Consider the following 22,933-nt stretch of genomic DNA (forward strand, 5'->3'; position numbering starts at 1 on the left):
AAAATTTGTTGAATATATAGGTTGAGAATTGTTCTGTGTCGCTCTCTCTCACACACACACGCATTCTCACTTTTATAGATATAATAGATAGATTACTCTAGATATATTTCCATATGTCTGAATACCCTATATACAAATTTTCAAATCTGTAGATAAAAAAATTTGTTGAGTATATAGGTTGAAAATTGTTCTCTCTCTCTCTCACACACACATTCTCAATTTTAGAGATATAATAGATAGATTATGCTAGATATATTTCCATATGTCTGAATACCCTATATACAAATTTTCTAATCTGTAGATCAAATATTTGTTGAATATATAGGTTGAAAATTGTTCTTACTCTCTCTCTCTCTCTCTCTCTGGCTACCTCACACACACATTCTAACTTTTATAGATATAATAGATAGATTATGCTAGATATATTTCCATATGTGTGAATACCCTATATACAAATTTTCTAATTTGTAGATAAAAAATTTGTAGAGTGCATAGGTTGAGAATTGTTCTCTCTATCTCTCACACACACACATTCTAACTTTTAAAGATATAATAGATTATGCTAGATATATTTCGATATTTCTGAATACCCTATATATAAAAATTTGTTGAATGTATAGGTTGAGAACTGTTCTCTCTCTCTCTCTCTCTCTCGCTCACACACACACACATTCTCACTTTTATAGATATAATAGAAAGATTATCCTAGATATATTTCTATTTGTATGAATACTCTATATACACATTTTAAAATCTGTAGATAAAGAATTTGTTGAGTATATGGGTTGAGAATTGTTCTCTCTCTCTCTCTCTCTCTCTCTCTCACACACACACACATTCTCACTTTTATAGATATAATAGATTATGCTAGATATATTTCCATATGTCTGAATACCCTATATACAAATTTTCAAATCTGTGGATAAAAAATTTGTTGAGTATATAGGTTGAGAATTGTTCTCTCTCTCTCTATCACACACATTCTCACTTTTATAGATATAATAGACAGATTATGCCAGATATATTAAAATATGTCTGAATGCCCAATATACAAATTTTGAAATCTGTAGATAAAAAATTTGTTGTATACATAGGGTGACAATTGTCCTCTCTCTCACACACACACACATTCTCACTTTTATACATATAATAGATAGATTATGCTAGATATATTTCTATATGTCTGAACACCCTATATACAAATGTTCAAATCTGTGGATAAAAAATTTGTTGAATGTATAGGTTGAGAATTTTTATCTCTCTCTTTTTCTCTCTCTCTCTCTCTCGCTATCTCACACACACGCATTCTCACTTTTATAGATAAAATAGATAGATTATGCTAGATATATTTCCATATGTCTGAATACCCTATATACAAAGTTTCAAATCTGTAGATAAAAAATTTGTTGAATATATAGGTTTAGAATTGTTCTCTCTCTCTCTCACACACACATTCTAACTTTTGTAGTTATAATAGATAGATTATGCTAGATATATTTCCATATGTCTGAATACCCTATATACAAATTTTCTAAACTGTAGGTAAAAAATTTGTTGAGTATGTAGGTTAAGAATTGTTCTCTCTCTCTCTCTCACACACACACACACACACACACAAGTTCTCACTTTTATAGATATAATAGATAGATTATGCTAGATATATTTCTATATGTCTGCCTACCCTATATACAAATTTCCAAATCTGTGCCCAAAAATGTGTGGAATATATAGGTTGAGAATTGTTCTCTCTCTCTCTCTCTCTCACACATATTCTCACTTTTATAGGTTATATAGGTTGAGAATTTTTTGCTCTTTCCATCACTCACATTCACACTTTTATAGATATAATACATAGATTATGCCAGATATATTTACATATGTCTGAATACCCAATATACACATTTTCAAATCTGTAGATAAAAAATTAGTTGAATATATAGGTTGAGAATTGTTCTCTCTCTCTCTCTTTCTCTCTCTCTCACACACACATTCTCACTTTTATAGATATAATAGATAGATTATGCTAGATATATTTCCATACGTCTGAATACCCTATATCCAAATTTTCTAATATGTAGATAAAAAATTTGTTGAATATATAGGGTGAGAATTTTCCTTCCTCTCTTTCTCTCTCTCTCTTTCTCACACACACACAAGCTGAAAATTGTTCTCTCTCTCTCTCTGACTCTCTCTCTCTCTCTCACACACACACACATGGTTATTTTGTAGATATAATAGATAGGTTATGCTAGATACATTTCTATATGTCTGAATACCCTATATACAAATTTTTAAATCTGTAGATAAAAAATTTGTTGAGTATATAGGTTGAGAATTGTTCTTTCTCTCTCTCTCACACACACATTCTCACTTTTATAGATATAATAGATTATGCTAGATATATTTCCATATGTCTGAATACCCTATATACAAATTTTCAAATCTGTAAAGATAGAATTTGTTGAATATATAGGTTGAGAATTGTTCTCTCTCTCTCTCTTTCACACACATTCTCACTTTTATAGATATAATAGATAGATTATGCTAGATATATTTCCTTATGTCTGAATACCCTATATACAAATTATCAAATCTGTAGATACAAAATTTGTTGAGTATATAGGTTGAGAATTGTTCTCTCTCTCTCTCTCTCACTCACTCACTCACTCACTCACTCACTCACACACACACACACACATTCTACCTTTTATAGATATAATAGATTATGCTAGATATATTTCCATATGTCTGAATACCCTGTATACAAATTTTCAGATCTGTACATAAAAATTAGTTGAATATATAGGTTGAGAATTGTTCTCTCTCTCTCTCTTCTCTCTCTCTCTTTCACACACATTCTCACTTTTCTAGATATAATAGATAGATTATGCTAGATATATTTCCATATGTCTGAATACCCTATATACAAATTTTCTAATCGGTAGATAAAAAATTTGTTGAATATATAGGGTGAGAATTGTACTTACTCTCTCTCTCTCTCTCTCTCTCTCTCTCACGCACACATTCTCACTTTTATGGATATAATAGATAGATTATGCTGGATATATTTCCATATGTCTGAATACCCTATATACAAATGGTCAAATCTGTAGATAACAAATTTATTGAATAGATAGGTTGAGAATTGTTCTCTCTCTCTCTCGCAACCTTACACACACAACCACACGCAAACATTCTGACTTTTATAGATATAATAGATCGATTATGCTAGATATATTTCCATATGTCTGAATACCCAATATACAAATTTTCAAATCTGTAGGTAAAAAATTTGTTGAATATATAGGTTGGGAATTGTTCTCTCTCTCTCACACACTCACATTCTCACTTTTATAGATATAATGTATAGATTATGCTAGATATATTTCTATATGTCTGAATACCCTATATACAAAGTTTAAAATCCGTAGATAAAAATACGTTGAGTATATAGGTTGAGAATTGTTCTCTCTCTCTCTTACGCACACACACACACACACACACACACACACACACACACACACATTTTCACTTTTATAGATATAATAGATAGATTATGCTAGATATATTTCCATATGTCTGAATACCCTATATACAAATTTTCAAATCTGTAGATAAAAAATGTATTGAATATGCCAGATATATTGAAATGTGTCTGAATGCCCAATATACAAATTTTGAAAGCTGTAGATAAAAAATTTGTTGTATACATAGGTTGACAATTGTCCTCTCTCTCACACACACACACATTCTCACTTTTATACATATAATAGAAAGATTATCCTAGATATATTTCTATATGTCTGAACACCCTATATACAAATGTTCAAATCTGTGGATAAAAAATTTGTTGAATGTATAGGTTGAGAATTTTTATCTCTCTCTTTTTCTCTCTCTCTCTCTCTCGCTATCTCACACACACGCATTCTCACTTTTATAGATAAAATAGATAGATTATGCTAGATATATTTCCATATGTCTGAATACCCTATATACAAAGTTTCAAATCTGTAGATAAAAAATTTGTTGAATATATAGGTTTAGAATTGTTCTCTCTCTCTCTCTCACACACACATTCTAACTTTTGTAGTTATAATAGATAGATTATGCTAGATATATTTCCATATGTCTGAATACCCTTTATACAAATTTTCTAAACTGTAGGTAAAAAATTTGTTGAGTATGTAGGTTAAGAATTGTTCTCTCTCTCTCTCACACACACACACACACACAAGTTCTCACTTTTATAGATATAATAGATAGATTATGCTAGATATATTTCTATATGTCTGCCTACCCTATATACAAATTTCCAAATCTGTGCCCAAAAATGTGTGGAATATATAGGTTGAGAATTGTTCTCTCTCTCTCTCTCTCTCTCACACATATTCTCACTTTTATAGGTTATATAGGTTGAGAATTTTTTGCTCTTTCCATCACTCACATTCACACTTTTATAGATATAATACATAGATTATGCCAGATATATTTACATATGTCTGAATACCCAATATACACATTTTCAAATCTGTAGATAAAAAATTAGTTGAATATATAGGTTGAGAATTGTTCTCTCTCTCTCTCTTTCTCTCTCTCTCACACACACATTCTCACTTTTATAGATATAATAGATAGATTATGCTAGATATATTTCCATACGTCTGAATACCCTATATCCAAATTTTCTAATATGTAGATAAAAAATTTGTTGAATATATAGGGTGAGAATTTTCCTTCCTCTCTTTCTCTCTCTCTCTTTCTCACACACACACAAGCTGAAAATTGTTCTCTCTCTCTCTCTGACTCTCTCTCTCTCTCTCACACACACACACATGGTTATTTTGTAGATATAATAGATAGGTTATGCTAGATACATTTCTATATGTCTGAATACCCTATATACAAATTTTTAAATCTGTAGATAAAAAATTTGTTGAGTATATAGGTTGAGAATTGTTCTTTCTCTCTCTCTCACACACACATTCTCACTTTTATAGATATAATAGATTATGCTAGATATATTTCCATATGTCTGAATACCCTATATACAAATTTTCAAATCTGTAAAGATAGAATTTGTTGAATATATAGGTTGAGAATTGTTCTCTCTCTCTCTCTTTCACACACATTCTCACTTTTATAGATATAATAGATAGATTATGCTAGATATATTTCCTTATGTCTGAATACCCTATATACAAATTATCAAATCTGTAGATACAAAATTTGTTGAGTATATAGGTTGAGAATTGTTCTCTCTCTCTCTCTCTCTCTCACTCACTCACTCACTCACTCACTCACTCACACACACACACACACATTCTACCTTTTATAGATATAATAGATTATGCTAGATATATTTCCATATGTCTGAATACCCTGTATACAAATTTTCAGATCTGTACATAAAAATTAGTTGAATATATAGGTTGAGAATTGTTCTCTCTCTCTCTCTTCTCTCTCTCTCTTTCACACACATTCTCACTTTTCTAGATATAATAGATAGATTATGCTAGATATATTTCCATATGTCTGAATACCCTATATACAAATTTTCTAATCGGTAGATAAAAAATTTGTTGAATATATAGGGTGAGAATTGTACTTACTCTCTCTCTCTCTCTCTCTCTCTCTCTCTCTCTCTCACGCACACATTCTCACTTTTATGGATATAATAGATAGATTATGCTGGATATATTTCCATATGTCTGAATACCCTATATACAAATGGTCAAATCTGTAGATAACAAATTTATTGAATAGATAGGTTGAGAATTGTTCTCTCTCTCTCTCTCGCAACCTTACACACACAACCACACGCAAACATTCTGACTTTTATAGATATAATAGATCGATTATGCTAGATATATTTCCATATGTCTGAATACCCAATATACAAATTTTCAAATCTGTAGGTAAAAAATTTGTTGAATATATAGGTTGAGAATTGTTCTCTCTCTCTCACACACTCACATTCTCACTTTTATAGATATAATGTATAGATTATGCTAGATATATTTCTATATGTCTGAATACCCTATATACAAAGTTTAAAATCCGTAGATAAAAATACGTTGAGTATATAGGTTGAGAATTGTTCTCTCTCTCTCTTACGCACACACACACACACACACACACACACATTTTCACTTTTATAGATATAATAGATAGATTATGCTAGATATATTTCCATATGTCTGAATACCCTATATACAAATTTTCAAATCTGTAGATAAAAAATGTATTGAATATATAGGTTGAGAATTGTTGTCTCTCTCTCTCTCTCTCTCTCTCTCTCTCTCTCTCTCTCTCTCTCTCTGGCTACCTCACACACACACACATTTTCACTTTTATAGATATAATAGATAGATTATGCTAGATATATTTCCATATGTCTGAATACCCTATATACAAACTTTCAAATCTGTAGATAAAAAATTTGTTGAGTATATAGGTTGAGAATTGTTCTCCCTCTCTCACACGAAACTGTGCGCTCGGCTTCTTCCCCCCCTTCTCACCCCAAATGCTTGGGAAACTGTGCACTGTTTTTGTTGGTTTTCAAGCTGCCTCTTCCCCCCCCCACACACACACACAGTTTAACAGTAGTAGGAGGTCAAGAGAAAGAGGGTGAGAGAGAGAGAAGAGTAAGTTGGTGAGAGAGAGAGAAAAGAGAAAGAGGGTGTTGGTTTTATATTTTTATTATCGTCTAATATTTTGAAAGCTGAATTTCTAATAAAATGTGCATCTATAGGAGATAATGCCTGGGAATGTGTTCACCCCCCCCCCACAGTTTAACAGTGGTGTGACGTCAAGAGAAAGAGGGTGAGAGAGAGGGAAGAGTAAGTGGGTGAGAGAGAGAAAGAGAGAGAAAAAAAAGAAAGACGGTGTTGTTTTTGTGAAAAAAGTTGTTATTTACAATTGTTCGCATTCTTGGCCTTTTGGTCAAGATCAAAGTGTAGTATCTGTTCTTCAGATGCTGCACTTCTATTTCTTGTTCTCTTTCGGTGGAGGAGAAATCCTCCACGACTGAGACAATTTTTATTTTTGTACCTTTTCTCCACGTTAAAAAACGACCCTGGTGTCTAACTCTGTCCCGTGGGGAGGCATAGTAAATAGGTACAATTGTTCGCCATTAGTGGATGTTGACGTCACGTCACGTGACATGACTAAGCGTTTGTTTTTTTTAGTATGAATAACATTTTTTGTTTTAATTATAAAGTCTACACTTAATTTTATAGAAAATGATGTATATATAATAGAAAAAAAAAATTACTGGTTTTGTTGGATTCAAGTGGATCCCCCCCTCCAGTTTAAGAGATAGCAGGTCACGTGGTAATATACAAAATGGCTAGCGTAAATATAAAGATCGGTTTTTTTATCGACGAATATTTTGAAAGCTGAATTTTTTTTTATTCCTGTACATTTTTTCCTGATATTTTTCGTTAAAACTCTTGTATAAATACTATTTTTAACCAGTTAAATACGTTGGAGACATTGTCATGGAGTTTAATAATCTCTAGAACAAAGCAGAAGAGAAATTACAAAAGTATCGGTAAAACAAAGTGTTTGTTTACATTTGTTCGCCATTACTGGATGTTGACGTCACGTCACGTGACATGACTAAGCGTTTTTGTATTATGTAATATTAACATTAAAATGACAGGTTTTTTTGGGGGCCCCCCTAGGAGAGAAATGATCAGTTCACCCCCTTTTAATGGTCCGTTTGGTGTGGAATTTCGATATTTGTCATGCGGGTGATCAAGGTTCAATATGATACATAATTTGTCAACTTTGGTTGTGTCTGTCAAAAGTTTGAGCTGACGTCACGTCACGTGACACGTATTGAATAACGTTAAAATGACAGGTTTTTTTGGGGGCCCCCCTAGGAGAAAAACGATCAGTTGACCCCTTTCTACTGGTCCGTTTGACGTGAAATTTCGATATTTGTCATCCGGGTGATCAAGGTGCAATATAATACCAAATTTGTCAACTCTGGTTCCGTCTTTCAAAAGTTTTAGCGTTACAAACAAACATACATACATACATACATACACACCGATTTTTGCCTTTTATATATATAGAAGATTACTACGCTATTATCCCAATGGCTACCGTACACACATTAACCCTTATCCTTGAGTGGTTTTTATGCCTTGATAAATGGTGACCTCCTTCTTTGTTAAAAAACAAGAAAAAAAACATGATTCGAGATAGGAGTGATTTTATAAAATTACTCTTTTTTTGAGAAAAAAAACTTGTTAATATTAAGAAGCCTTATGTATAAATATTTGGAAAATAAAACAATATACAGAGTGGAACAATAAAATTTTTGTCCTAGAAAAGATGACATGATTCCATTTCCATTTTTTGTGTACAGATCCCAAGAGCGATAGGAGCATTCTATCAGGTCTGAAAGTGATATAATGTTCAATGAGCGAGATCAGAGATTCGCCACTGTACAACTTATGCTTTCTACTAATCCAAGTTATGACAACAGGACCATTGCCATCACCCTCAAAATGCATTGCTGGATTGCCATGAACAACAGAGACGTGCCCAGGGTTATGAAAACAAAGTTTCCAGCCACAGTCATTGTTTATGTTGTGCTTTCAAGTGAGGGCCATATCATGCCACCTCACATCTTCGAAGTCGACTTGAAAGTCAACACCAAAGTGTACATGGATGTGCTGAAGAGTGTAGTGATCCCCTGGTGCAATCAGGTGGCCGCTGGTAGACTCTGGGTGTGGCAACAGGACTTGGCACCAGCCCAAAAGTCCAAAGAGACCCAGGTTTGATTTAGAAGGAGTGCTACGACTTTGTACCCTTCTCTCATATGCCTCCCCTCCTCCTCTGATATGAACCAGCTAGACTACTTTGTTTGGTCATATTTCGAGAACATCACCAACATGACCTCTCACAACACCAAAGCCAACCTGATCGCTGCCATCTGCTGAGTATTCGCCGAGCTCCCACTGGCGCTTGTGGAAAAGGCATGCTCCCAGTTCCGGACCAGTATCGAGGCGGTGATTGAGGTCCAAGGCAGCTACATTGAATAGATGTCAGCTCTATTACCTAATCAAGTTACCTGAATTGATTTTTTCAATAAAAGTTTTAAAATAAAGTTGTAGCGTTGTTTTCTTTATCCCTGTATTGTTACTGAATATCAAAACGCAACGAAAAATATTCTGTATTCAATTATACTTGAAAGAGAGATGCTATCTCAAAATATTGTTAAAAATATAATAATAATTAGTTATCATCTGGGTTTTATAATATTTTATTACACTTAGGTAAGTTTTAAGGAATCTTAGCTCGCTATGATACTATTAATATTAATAAATACCTAGAGCTTCCAAAAGTTTCGGGTGAAATTATATTAAATTTAGCATAAGATGTTGGATATCTCACGTAAACAGTACTAAAATAGTAAACTACTACTACTACTACTACTACTACTACTACTACTAATAATAATAATAATAATAATAATAATAATAATTAGAAACATATATAGAGTTAAAAAATATTGCACAAAGAACTGAAAAAACGCAATGTCATCATGATATACATGCGACTGAGGACTGCTTGTGAATTTGATATTCCCTATACACTTCCACTTTTGGAGGGAGCCAGTTCAATCCGCCTAGGATGAATGCCGCTGGTGTTCTGTCATTACTAACAAAAGAGAGACGTCACTATCAATTAAGTCAACTACTTACAAAATTCCAATGAAAACAAACAGCTGCTTCTGTCCATAATGTCGATCAGTTGTTTATAATGATGTAAATGAATTGGCCTGGTGTAATGTTACAAACATGATCATGATTAATAGTAACCATTTAGGCAACTTTTCGGTTAGTACATTAAAAAAAAAGGTAAACTATATGATTGGCCACTTCATAAAATATTACTAAAATTATAAGAGGTGTTCAATAAGTAATGCACCTGATTCACTTCCAGTTTTCTGATCTAAATGAAATGTTGCATGTGTAATGATTTATATCTCTATGGATTATGTCATAAATAAATTACAACTCTGAATTGATTGCGGTTTCTGATTTACGAGTGTTTGAACTGAGTTTGGTGTGACCTTGCACCTTCTGGCTTTACCTCTTCCCAGTCATGAATTCGTTTTTGAAAGGAAAGCGGTTCCCAGATGATGCTACATTGATTTCTAAAGTCATGTCGTGATTAAAGGATCCACTTGGAGTATTCTACAAAAAAGGTCTCCAGAGCTGCATTAAACAATGGGAGAAATGTGTAATTCTGGATAATTACTATGCAGAAGGAGACTAATAACTGTGACAAGTTTCGTTGCTCTACTGCTATTACAAATGGATCTGGCGTATTACTTATTGGACGCCCCCCCCCCCTATAACTGCATTTGTTTCCTTTTAAATATTTATGTATTTACTTTTATTCTCTACCTTTTAAATTTCACGCTTGCATGTTTTAGAACCATGCCCCCATGCTCCAAGTTCAATGGACTTTAAACTATTTTTATGTATGCTTTCCAGTGCACCAAGATGTGACACAAGGCCGGAATGTGGGGAAAGTCAGCTTCTCTGAGGAGGCACTCTAACGTACGAAAATAGCAGAGAATAGACGCATCAGCATGTATCGGTAGGGGCACCTCAGAGAATTAGCAACAACCTTCCTCACCTCTCAAAATGAGGAGATAATACTTGGTAATATATATATGTTAGGTGGATGGGAGTGAATGACTATATAAGCCCACTCCTTTTTCAGACTGCGCACTGTCGTTAAGACTATACTTCATTCATAAGACTATACTTCATTCGTAAGACTATACTTCATTCGTAAGACTATACTTCATTCTCACAAAAGAGGTGCTGTTCTCGATTGATATAATATGCCAGAACAATTGATGACGTAGATCTGTTGCATTTTAATTTATGTTTGAAAACAAATAAATCCAGTAATGAACAACCGAAGCAGCACTCACCCGAGGCTGGTTGAATCAGCCTCTTCCGAAGGGGGAAGTTTCATGGAAATATAAAATTCACAAGCAGTCTCCAGTCACTTGCATATCCCTGTCAGGGAAGATGACAATATTGGTTTTTTGCAGTTTTTGCATGGAGCTGTCAACATCCTCCTACATACAGCACCTGGTATTCTCAAATAGTTACCCATCTGATACTGACGAGGTTTAAGTTTGTTTAACTTCACTGATCTAAAAAAATCCAGTAGGTTGCCTCTGTTCAGTCTCGAAAGTCAAGGGATACCCCCTGAGGCGGAAGCTGCATGTGTAATTGTGAGGCAAGAGTTGCACAATCTCTAACCACACCTCTCCTGAATCGGCACTGCTTTTGGCACTGAGTCCAGTGGCAAGGAGAAGTTCAGGACGACTGCAAATACCGAAATACTAAGCGAAGAGCACATACAGCACCTGGAAGTCACCAATGGTCACCCATCTGGTACTGGCGAGGCTCATCGTTGCTTAACTTCGGTGATCTGAGGGGAACCAATGTGTCAAATGTGATTATGCTGTAAAAAATCCGGTATGTAAACGTGATTAAGCCATATGCGATGCAATATCTGTAGAGTAGTGAAGTATTTAATTATGGAAATCAGACATTAATATGGATGATACAAATAACCTATTATTATTAGCCATTTCTTCTGTGCAGGAAACAGATAAAATAATACAAACTCACCAGAGACAATGACTTCCATTGTTATTAGCATTAACAATCAAGCAAAGAATGTACAATATAGATTTAAATAAAAACTATAGATTTAAATAAAAAAATATAGATTTAAATAAAAAATATAGATTTAAATAAAAAATATAGATTTAAATAAAAAAATATAGATTTAAATAAAAAAATATAGATTTAAATAAAAAATATAGATTTAAATAAAAAATATAGATTTAATTAAAAAAGAAAACATAGATTTAAATAAGTGAAGACGAACATATATAAATGTGTAAAGTAGAAAAACAGAAAAAAAAAATCAAGTCGAAGAAGCGATACCAAAAACAGTACGATAACAAATAAGTGAAAAAGACTAAGTCTTTTGGCTATGATCAAAGTCCAGTATCTGTTTTGATAATGCACTTAATCTGTTCGGTCCTCGATCAATGGAAAAAATCCTTCTAGACTGAGGTAATTTTAATTTTTGTCCCAACCAATAATATCCTTTTTTTCAGAGCTAGATTTCCCCTCACATTAAAAACCGATCTTGTGTCTAACTCTACCCTCTTGAGAACGTAAGTTAATACGGTCTAGGATATGACATTGAAAATATATGTGCAATACTAGCAGGAAGACCCGACACTGCCCGGGTTCCACACTTCCAATACTTTTATTGTCATGTATTTACTTCAACAGTGCTCAATACGTGGGTTGAGCTTGGTTGTACGTTTTAAAACCATATATGACAATTATGGTAACAGAATTTTCCGCATTCATTCTTGTGAACAATAGCCTGACGAATCCCCACGAGGATGAAACATGGAAAATTCTGTGTAGCAGAAGTTGGAAGTGGATGGGGTAAGTTCAGGGAACTTATTCCATTACTAAGAAGCAGAGCGTTACCACTACCGACTAAAGGAAGAATCTGTTAGGCATATATATGCTATGTGATGATGTAGTAATAGAGATGAAAGTTGACCAGTTGAGTTGAGAACATGCGTTGCATGAAAAGCAATGATATGATAATGATACAATGTAACGTGATTCTTAACGGCAGATTTAGATCTGGGGATGTCAAAGTAAGATTAAATCTCCATAATATAGAGAGAACAGAACAGTAAACTTTGTTAGTATGGTCATATTGAAAGAATGGATGAGAGTTCTTGAATTAGTAAATATAAAACAGTTGAGATAGCAGGGTCAGTTTGCAAGGTAAGACTAAGGACAAGATTGGAGGAAGTGTGAAAGGATGGATTTGGAAGAAAAACGGGATGAATAATGAAGACCTTGCCAGAGATAAGTTAGTTTGGAAATCAATTTGTAAAAGTCGTCCAACACATGCCAGCCTGTGAAGTGGACATTTAACTGTGGATGAATAGACCACATTCGCCATTCTATACTTTTTAATTTTATTTGAATTACTTCATCAAGAATTGAACACACAACTTCCAGGTCAAATTCACTGCAGAACGTCTCTTAACTACGTCTTTATCCACTGTTCTACATGTGTAAATAGCGCTGTCATTAAAAGTAACGTTTTCTTTTATGGCAAGTATGTTAGTGTATAAGATAATGAGTTATGAAACTTGCAAAACTATTATTGCATCTTTGTTATTTTTTATTCCATTTACAAATGCAACATAAAAATACAGTCAAATTTTTATGCGAACTCTTTTGTTTGATTACAATAATAAAAAAACAAGTGAAGGTTACAAAACTCATTAAAACGCCATCATTTTTGGAATGTGACATTCTTGTTTGAAATACAAATGCCACTTTTGTTATATACCAAGGTTTTCCATGATGGAAAATAAATGAAATACAGTTTTTAAAGAAAAAAAAAAAAAAACTAAAAAAAAGAAGAAAAAAAAAAGAAAGTATTCCTTTTTTAGCCGTTCTTATGTACAATTTTATAGGTGGACATCTATAGTTCAAGGCTAGGTAAGGTGTCTGAAAAGGAAGTTAGTGTCAAAAGCTGGCTTAGCAGACTCGATTCGTTTTCCATCATCCATCACTATATATGCCCTTGTGTTTCTTCATCTTTTTGTATCCAACATACACTAGCATGATCTTTTTTATTCTAAACTTATTTTCAAACACATACATCTAAATATTGCTACAAAATTATCCTTATTGATCTAGAAGAAGCGCTGATAAATGGTATCCACAATGTCTATTTATATAAATATTGATTGCCACTCAATCTGAAAAGGGAGGGACTTATATAGTCATTCACTCCCACGAACCTCTGATATATATATATATATATATATACATATAATATATATATTATATATATATATGTATACATATAATATATATATATACATATAATATATATAATATATATATGATATATATATTATATATATATAATATATATATAATATATATTATATATATATAATATATATATATTATATGTATATTATATATATAATATATATATTATATATATAATATATATATATTATATATATTTTAAACAAATATATATATATATGCATACATAAATATATATATATAAATAGGTTTGTGTTTACTATAACGTTTTTACGCAAATATTATGCAAGTATAAATCATGTAGAATATCTGCATAAATATAATTACACGTATTAGTTAACTAAAGATGATCATCCCATAAGAAAACCGAAAAAGTTAATGGGGAATTAATGGGGCTTCGTATTTATTATTATATTATATTAGACTCAATAAATGTTAATAGTAATGATTTAAAAAGTTTAAAACAAAAATGACTCATGCGCCACCACTGAAAATCGAAGCCAAAATGTTTAGCTTATGATTTATTTTTTCCTTTGACATTAATGCCTGAGCTTTGAAGACATGTTTGCTACAAGGCTAAAAATTAAAACATGAACCAATAGCTATTACGTTACGCATGCATATTCATAATGCCGTCGTTCAACCTTCACCTGGCAAATTCCATTTCTTTAAATTTCACATTTTTGCACCGATTTTCCCCGGCTAAAACACAAATATAAAGTTTCGCATGGGTTTGAATACCCTATATATTAAGTTTCATGCCTGTAGACCAAAAACTGACAGAGGAGTTTAGTAGGCAAATGTTTTTTAAACAAATATATATGCACATACATAAATATATATAGAAAGAGGTTTGTGTTTACTATAACCTTTTTACACAAATATTACGTAATAGTTAACTAAAGATGATCATCCCATGAGAAAACCGAAAAAAAAATTAATAGGGAATTAATTAAAATGAATGTTTAAAAGAATATGCAAATTAGCTAGATATTTTTGCAGATGAATGCAATTCGACGACCCATATATAACAAAGTTGTCTTTTTTTTTTTAAATAACTAGTAAAAAAAAAGGGTTTTTAATATGAATATAAATGCACAAAAAATAAATAAATTTATACGAGTATAGATAAGAGCCATTTCAACGATCTAATTGAAGTAGATATTTGTAATCAACAGTGAACTTCAAACAAGATTTCATCACATCATATTAAAGGAGAGGGCACGAGGAGTAGGAGTAAAACTGCAAATAGTATCAGAGCATCATCGTTTTACCTAGCATAGCTGATGTCATCATCAAACAACAAAAGGTTTATTATGATGCGTTGCTATGCATATCGTATTACGACCCAGAAAGATGAATCCAATCAATTGTTGTGAGGTGATAGATTATTGCAACGTTTTTTGTTTCATTCAATGATTCAATGATATATATATATATATATATATATATATATATATATATATATATATATATAAGAGAAAATGGTTAATAAAACATATATATATATATCTATCTATATATCTATAAAAGTGAACGTGTCTGTCTGTCTGTCTGTCTGTGTACATTTCCCTACGCAATAACTCTGTCAATTTTTAGTCTATAGACTCGAAATTTGAAATACCGGGTACTGAGATTTGGGAAAATCGATGTGACGGGTGTCAGCCAGAAATTTGGCTGTTAAGGGGTCAAATTTCAACGATTTGACCTTTAAGAACTCTACCAAACTCCTCCGACAATTTTGGGTCTAGACACTTGAAATTTTAGATATAGGTTCCTTGAACCTGGATCTAATTTAATAAAGTGATTTGAGCCCGAAACTATAAATTTTAAGGGGTCATAATAGGGGTCAAATTAAAAAAAAATTTACTCTTTTTTTTTTTTTTTGCTCAGCATACACCTCCAAACACCCGGGCTACGCCGGGCTGAAATGCTAGTATATATATAAAAGAGAAAATAGTCAATAAAACACGTTAAAAAACACTTTGAAAAAGAGCTAAAAACATATTAAATTTGAAAAGAAAACACTAAACAAGTGGATAGTCCTTAATCCGTGAAGTTTCGAAGAAATACTTTCCTTATCATCAGAAGGTAGGAATTAGCAAAATGCGGGATCGGATTTTGCTTGCAAAAGTATTTGATGAAACTGCAAGTAAGTCAAAGATCTTACTTGATAACAAAAAGTGAAGTAAAGGGAATAAGGTGAAGAAAAAGGTGATTTCACGTGAATGGATCGTCTGAGCATATAAAGCATCTGTAATCCCATGCAATATTAAGTTTCCGAAGAGGTTGCCGCTGCAAATCTACTTATTCACGGTGCAATTATTATATGCAATGCAAGATGTCAGAATAAACACCTGATACTCTATATCAGTAGCGATTAAGTTAGCTAGTGTGAATTTTAACAAGAGTCACATTTAGTGCATGTCAGGATAACCTTAATCTGCAAACAGAATCGCTACCACAGACGGGTGAAATAAAGTTGTGGCAGGAGTCAGAGGTCAAACGTCATAGACAAAACAGGAGTTGAACGATGATGAATAATGTCACGTTTTTTGAGCGAGAAAAAACAAAATTTTTCAAATTAGTCGCTCGAGTTGCCATCAATGATGTAGAAAACTGGTAATCTTAACGAATCTTATCAATGTCTCCGTCCGGTACACATCACTCATTTTGTCAAGTTAGAAATGTAATTTTATAAGTAAATAACTAGCTATGATAACATTACTCTCTCTCTCCTAAGTTTATTTTTTTCTGAATAAAACCTTGAAGAAAACTCAGCAAACGTCTTCATATGGCTTTCTTGCAATAAAAGGTTTATCTTAGTTAAACATATTAGTTAAACAGATAGACGGTCATCCATGAAGCACAGCAAAGAGAAGAGAAACAGCAATGAAAAGAATAAAAAAAACATGTAACACTTGCATCTCTCTCTCTCTCTCTCTCTCTCTCTCTCTCTCTCTCTTAATCCCATTCTCTCCAAATAAAACCTTTTATTTTGTTAATGAAATGTTACACACAGGCTGAAAATATTTTGCCTGTAATCTTGTCTGTCCGTGCACATAAATCATTTCATCAAGTTAGAAAAGTTAATTTTAAGTAAATAACAAGCTACGATAACATTAGTATCTCTCTCTCTCTCTCTTTCTCTTTCTCTCTCTCTCTCTCTCTTCTAAGTTCATTCCCTTCCAATAAAACCATGAAGAAAACTCCTTTGTGTTTTTCCTGCAATAACAGTTTTATTCATCTAAGTTACACAGATGAGACGGTAGACAGTTACCCATGAAACACGGCAAAGAGAAACAGCGACGATGAAGAGAATAAAAAGACCCTGTATAAACACCCGCATGTATGTATAAACGATAACATTAGCCTTTCTCTCTCTCTCTCTCTCTCTCTCTCTCTCTCTCTCTCTCTCTCTCTCTCTAAACCCATTCTCTCCAAATAAAATCTTGAAGAAAACTCAGCGAACGTCTCCATATGTCTTTATTGCATGAAAACACCCGCATGTATGCATAAAGAACTGTTTATTTTGTTACTGAAATATTACACACAGGTTGAAAATACTTTGCTTTGAATCTTGAAGGAAATGGACCTAGATTGGCAACAGGTTCCTAAACTTTCCCTAAGCAAGACAACCACCAATAACAACAGACAGACAAAAATGTATATATATATATATATATATATATATATATATATATATATATATATATATATATATATATTAAAAAATTTGCATTGTTATTTATTTGATATTCTTATTTCTTAAACATATCACCATGATTAATTTATAACTTTTTTCTTTCAGATTATTAAAGCATCATTCATATTTTTTCTGCATTATTCTTACCCATATTAACAGGAAAACTATCTTCTTTAGTCAACAGGAAAAAAGTCATCTTCCATCATGATAATGCTCGTCCTCACACAGTACAAAAAATCCTCAAAGAGAATTTGGACGAAATCTTTCCCCATCCTGCATATTCTCCTGACCTAGCGCCTTCGGATTATCATTTATTTCAAGGATTACAAAACTATTTAGATGCTATTAGGTTAATAGCATGAGAAGATTGAATATAAGATTCATATTTCACATCAAAACCTAAATAATTTTACAAGTGTGGCATTTATAAGCTCGTTAACAGAGTGAACCAAGTTATCAAGAGGAAAGGTCGTTATTGTTATGAATAAAGATTTTCGAAAATACAGTTTTTCATTTTCAAGATGAAATTATAAAACTGCAACAACTTTTGCACTTACCGAATATATTAAAAACTAACATTCGTTCTTGCTTTAAGTGATTTCGCTTACTTTTGAATTTGTTTAGATTCTGGTGACAGGACGTAACGTGTGGTTCTATAATGTCACATCCGTCTATGTTTTTGTTTACCTCGAGAATATAATAAGATTATTGACATTGCTTTCGCGGTTTCATTTTGGTTTCTGTCGGCCAAACAACCCTTGAAATGTAAAAACTTATACAAACAGAACTCTTGAATGAAGAAATGAAAACATATTTTTTACGTACTTGTCATGTTGATAAATATTGACTGAACTGTTAAGTTCAGACAATTCTTCTTTTAACAATTGAATATTTGAGTTGAAAAATGACAACTCAACTGCCACCAACTGCTTCAACCTCTTATTGTGTGTCGCTCTAAAATAGAAAGAAAAACAATATATAAGCGGAAATATTAGATTGTTTAACGGCATATAAACCCTTTTCAGGTTATTTAATGCTGAATCCAGCAATTTTGGAGAAAAAAAAAACTTATGTTTCAAATTCTTTATATCTTTAAATATTTATTCATTGTGTTTGGTTTTGTTTGGTTGTTTTGTTTTAAAACATACCTAGCCTTTTCAAGTTCAGCTATCTTGCTAAAAGTTTTTTTTATGCTTCAAGTTCTTTATATCTTCAAATATTTGTTTGTGGTGTTTGGTTTGGTTGTTTTATAGAGGAAAATTGTTGCTTTTGTTTTTGTCTTTGCAGAACGTGATTGACTTTTGGAAAAAAAAAACAACTTATGTTTCGAATTCTTTATATTTTCAAATATTTATTCATGGTGCTTGGTTTGGTTTGGTTTGGTTTGGTTGAGGGAAATTGTTGTTTTTGTTTTGGGCTTTGCAGGACAAAGAAAATAAAAAAATACAAAATCCGAAAATTGGAAGAGAAGTTGCAATCATTTTTTCACTTTGGATTTATTTTATCATTTATTTGTAGTTACATCGAGCTTCACAAATTAAAGGACTGGTATAAATAAAAAGTGAAATATAAGTGAATAGACCTATTCCCCCCCCCATATATATATATAAATGGAAATTCAGAATTAACTTATGTAGAATTACAACAAAATTTATTGTTTGACAAAGGAGTACAAATAATTTTAAAAGTTTTTACTTAATCCATGGATTTTCAATGAATAGCTCATCTCATCGGAGGAAATGTTATTAAGAAAATAAATATGGGTAATTATAAATTTTGCTTATTAGCACATAAACTGAAAATTAAATTTGAAATGATAATGACAAAAGGGATATGTGTATCTTCATTCATTTAAACATGGAGTAGCTTTAAAAATCCAAATAATATGAATTATCAATCTTCATATCAAAAATTCAGAAACAAAATAATTTATTCATTATTAGTGATGTACGCATGTTGGGTTAGAGGTAGTTTATTGTATTTATTTGCTTCCCCACCAAAGCAAATTAGGCACAAGGCCGTTTTTAATGTGGGGTAAAAACCAGCTCCCCAAAATTAGGCAAAAAGGGGGCACTCTGCTTACCAAAAATAATAATTGTCCCAGTATAGAGGGTTTCCCCGCCATTGACTGGGACAAATTACCTTAAGTACAGCATCTGCAGAACAGATACTAAACTTTGATTCCAGCCCGAAGGCTGAGAACAACAGGGTATTTATTTGCTCCCCCACCGAGCAAATTAGGCACAAGGCCGATTTTTATTGTGAGGAGTGGAGGGGAAATGGGGACCAACTCCCCAGGGAGTAGGGGAGCTGGATAGTGAGAATTGCTATGAAGGGTTGTCCCTACATTGACCAAGGAGTATTTATTTGCTTCCCCACTGAGCAAATTAGGCACAAGGCCGTTTTTTAATGTGGAGAGAGAGAGGGAGGGGGAGGGAAAAAGGGGACCAACTCCCGATGGGTGAGAAATGGGAGCTGGATAGTGACAATTAGTATGAAGGGTTACCCCCACATATATGGTCTTTGCTTGCAGTAGGTATTTATTTGCTCCCCCACTGAGCAAATTAGGCACAAGGCCGATTTTTAATGTGAGGAGTGAAGGGAGGGGGAAGGGAAAAAGGGGACCAGCTCCCGAGAGGTAAGAAATGGGAGCTGGTTAAAGGTCAAGTATGTGGGGTTGCCCCCACATCTGGTCTTTGCTTGCAGTATCTGCCGGGTCAGATACTACACTTTGATCCCAGCCCGAAGGCTAAGAACAACAGAAAAAAGGCAAGCCTCTTTATCATTCTCTTGAAGTTAATATACATTTTACCATTCACCTGTAACTCGTCAAGATGCCGCATATCAAAAAGTAACGAGAAATCTGGACTTACTTGGTAACTTTCAGCTGTTGATCGTTTAGTCACCATTTACAGAAGATTGAAAAATAAAGATTACAACATAATGAAGACTAAAAAAAAAACAACGGATTTTATGTTGCTCAACTTTTGTTCATGTTGTCTATATTCATTTCTCTGCGTACAAATGGACGGATCAAATGTACGTTGAATTAACTCTCTTAAACTTTTAATTTGTTGGTGAAAACTGGTTCTAAGTTTTAGCTTTTGAAAAAAAAAATAGTATAACAAATTTGAAAGAAGTTTCTATTGAAACGCACAGTGTGGGAAAATGTGAAGGTCAAAATACAATTAAAACAAAGAACATAAGTAACACTGTCAGCAATTTCTCTACCCTCTATCACTGTCTAAAACTAAGCACATTCATGAACAAAGTTTCTTTCCAACATGCTAGTTTTCAAGTCCAATGCAAACAAATTATTGTTGAGCCGTCATTTTAAATAACCAAATTCTACCAAATTTCCACCATTACCAATCATTATCTCACTTACCCTCTGGCACTCATTGACCCTTATCCTTGAATGGCCTTCGGGCCTTAAAAAGCAGTGACTCCCTTGTAAAAAAAAAAAAGAAAGAAGCTGTAAGACTGCATACATCCACCTGACAATGGAAAGATGAGTCAAAGTCTTATCTTACTTTTTTATATTGCATGAAATATTCCTGAATATATTTGACGGAAATGTCAATAACTAAAAAAAAAATATATCTGATCACATCCAAATTTAGCATCATGATTGGTGTTATTAAACAGCATCAGTTCCATTTATCGAATTTAGAAAAATCAGATGTTGAAATTCTGTCAAAATTTCAACCATGACTAAAATATGGTCATATGAAATGTGAGACTTCATTGTCTATAATATTGACCAAATAGTGAATCTCTAATGATGAAGAGAATTAAAGTTATTATCAAAAGTGGGACTTTCGCCTTTTTTTTTTTTTTTACATTGACCATTGAACTATATAAGCCAAAATTAAATTAGTTCTGAGTTAAACCATGACCGACAGTTTTGCTAAGTTTTGACAAGTTATGTAGACACAAAAAAGATAATGATAAACAAATTCGATCAGAAACATAACATTTTCGGTGGTTGTAAAAAGAGTTTAGAAGAAGTAAAACATTAAGTCAAGTTTAAACAGTAAGCCAAACAGAATACAACTTTAGAAAACTGAAGTTCAAAATAAATGGAAAAGAACATTAATACAAATTCATTGATTTTAAAGTCGACAAAATCGAAAAAAAAAGGTAAATCAGAAAGCCAAGTGAAAAGTGCCTGTTCAGACCAGTTACAATTGATAATTATGACTAGTAACGATTTGCATTAAAATGAATTGGTATGTGTTAAATGTAGAAAACGAATAATAGAAATGAAAATCGGGTTACAAGTTTGAACAAGAAATGAACTAAAATTTCTTTCGGTTTCAAAGGAGTAGAAAATAGAATTTCATTAAAAGATCAATAAAATACAGGAATTACCGTTGAAAACGGTAATCCTTGGCCTGAAGACGTAATCCCCCCAGCACGGGTGATTACAGAAACATGTATGCACATACGTAGCCATTAATGTTTGTATAAATAAATTTAATATACCCGCTTTGTTTACTCATTGAGCACTGTTTGGTAAACACATGTTGTTTCATTGGATGTACTTCTAAGAAACTAAACTCTACTGCCATAATATATATATATATATATATATATATATATATATATATATATATATATATATTAAAACATGGAAAGAGGATAGAAACCTTAAAAAATGCCACAGAGTTGATGTAGGTATTTAGATTTAGAAAGGTAGGTATGTTGATAGATTGGCATAATTGACAATTTGGTCAATAACCAATTAAAAAGGACATACTGTCTGCACATTCATAATTACCATCCTACCTACAAGCACATACTTATATATAGTCAGAATTTCAAAGACTAAGCTCAATAGATATTAAGTTTTAACTTGTAACCGTAGAGATTCAACGTCTCCAAAGGGGTTCATGATGCAGTGGATACAGCCATTGAATCTTTATGGTTCCAGGTGAGCATTGTCTGAAGATAGTGGTTTCAATCCTACCTAAAGCAGACCAGAGAATTAGGTGGCCAAAACGTGATGAAACGACAACAACTATGGAAGGCAGTAATTACTGAGGATACAGTTTAGAGATTCAGCATTCCTATCCCATCACGGTTAACCACCTGAAGAAGGCCAGAGGAATAGTTGGCCGAAACGTGATGATACAACAACAACTATGAAGATGAGGATAACAGTCCACAAATAAATAAATAAATGAATTTCGTATTATTAAAAATTCATGGAAGTTTTAAAAGCCAAAAGCAATGCGGAAAGGACCGGAATCACATGAGTAAAGAAAAGAAAAACAAACAA

General features: G+C 32.7%; 1 protein-coding gene and 1 pseudogene across 3 annotated transcripts in view; one reads left to right on the plus strand and one right to left on the minus strand.

The window, feature by feature from the left end:
- Positions 1–22,933, minus strand: part of LOC145284490 (rhophilin-2-like) — a 295,213-nt gene that overhangs the window by 89,750 nt on the left and 182,530 nt on the right. For all 3 annotated transcript variants that reach the window (XM_080133364.1, XM_080133365.1, XM_080133366.1), the window contains one exon: positions 18,475–18,603. In XM_080133364.1, the coding sequence (XP_079989490.1) occupies positions 18,475–18,603 (129 nt within the window). The remainder of the gene's footprint in view (positions 1–18,474; positions 18,604–22,933) is intronic.
- Positions 6,922–7,055, plus strand: LOC145285337 (U2 spliceosomal RNA; annotated as a pseudogene).

Source organism: Euprymna scolopes, chromosome 9, assembly GCF_053919585.1.
Source record: "Euprymna scolopes isolate OS-2025 chromosome 9, ASM5391958v1, whole genome shotgun sequence".
Lineage (NCBI taxonomy): Eukaryota > Metazoa > Mollusca > Cephalopoda > Sepiida > Sepiolidae > Euprymna > Euprymna scolopes.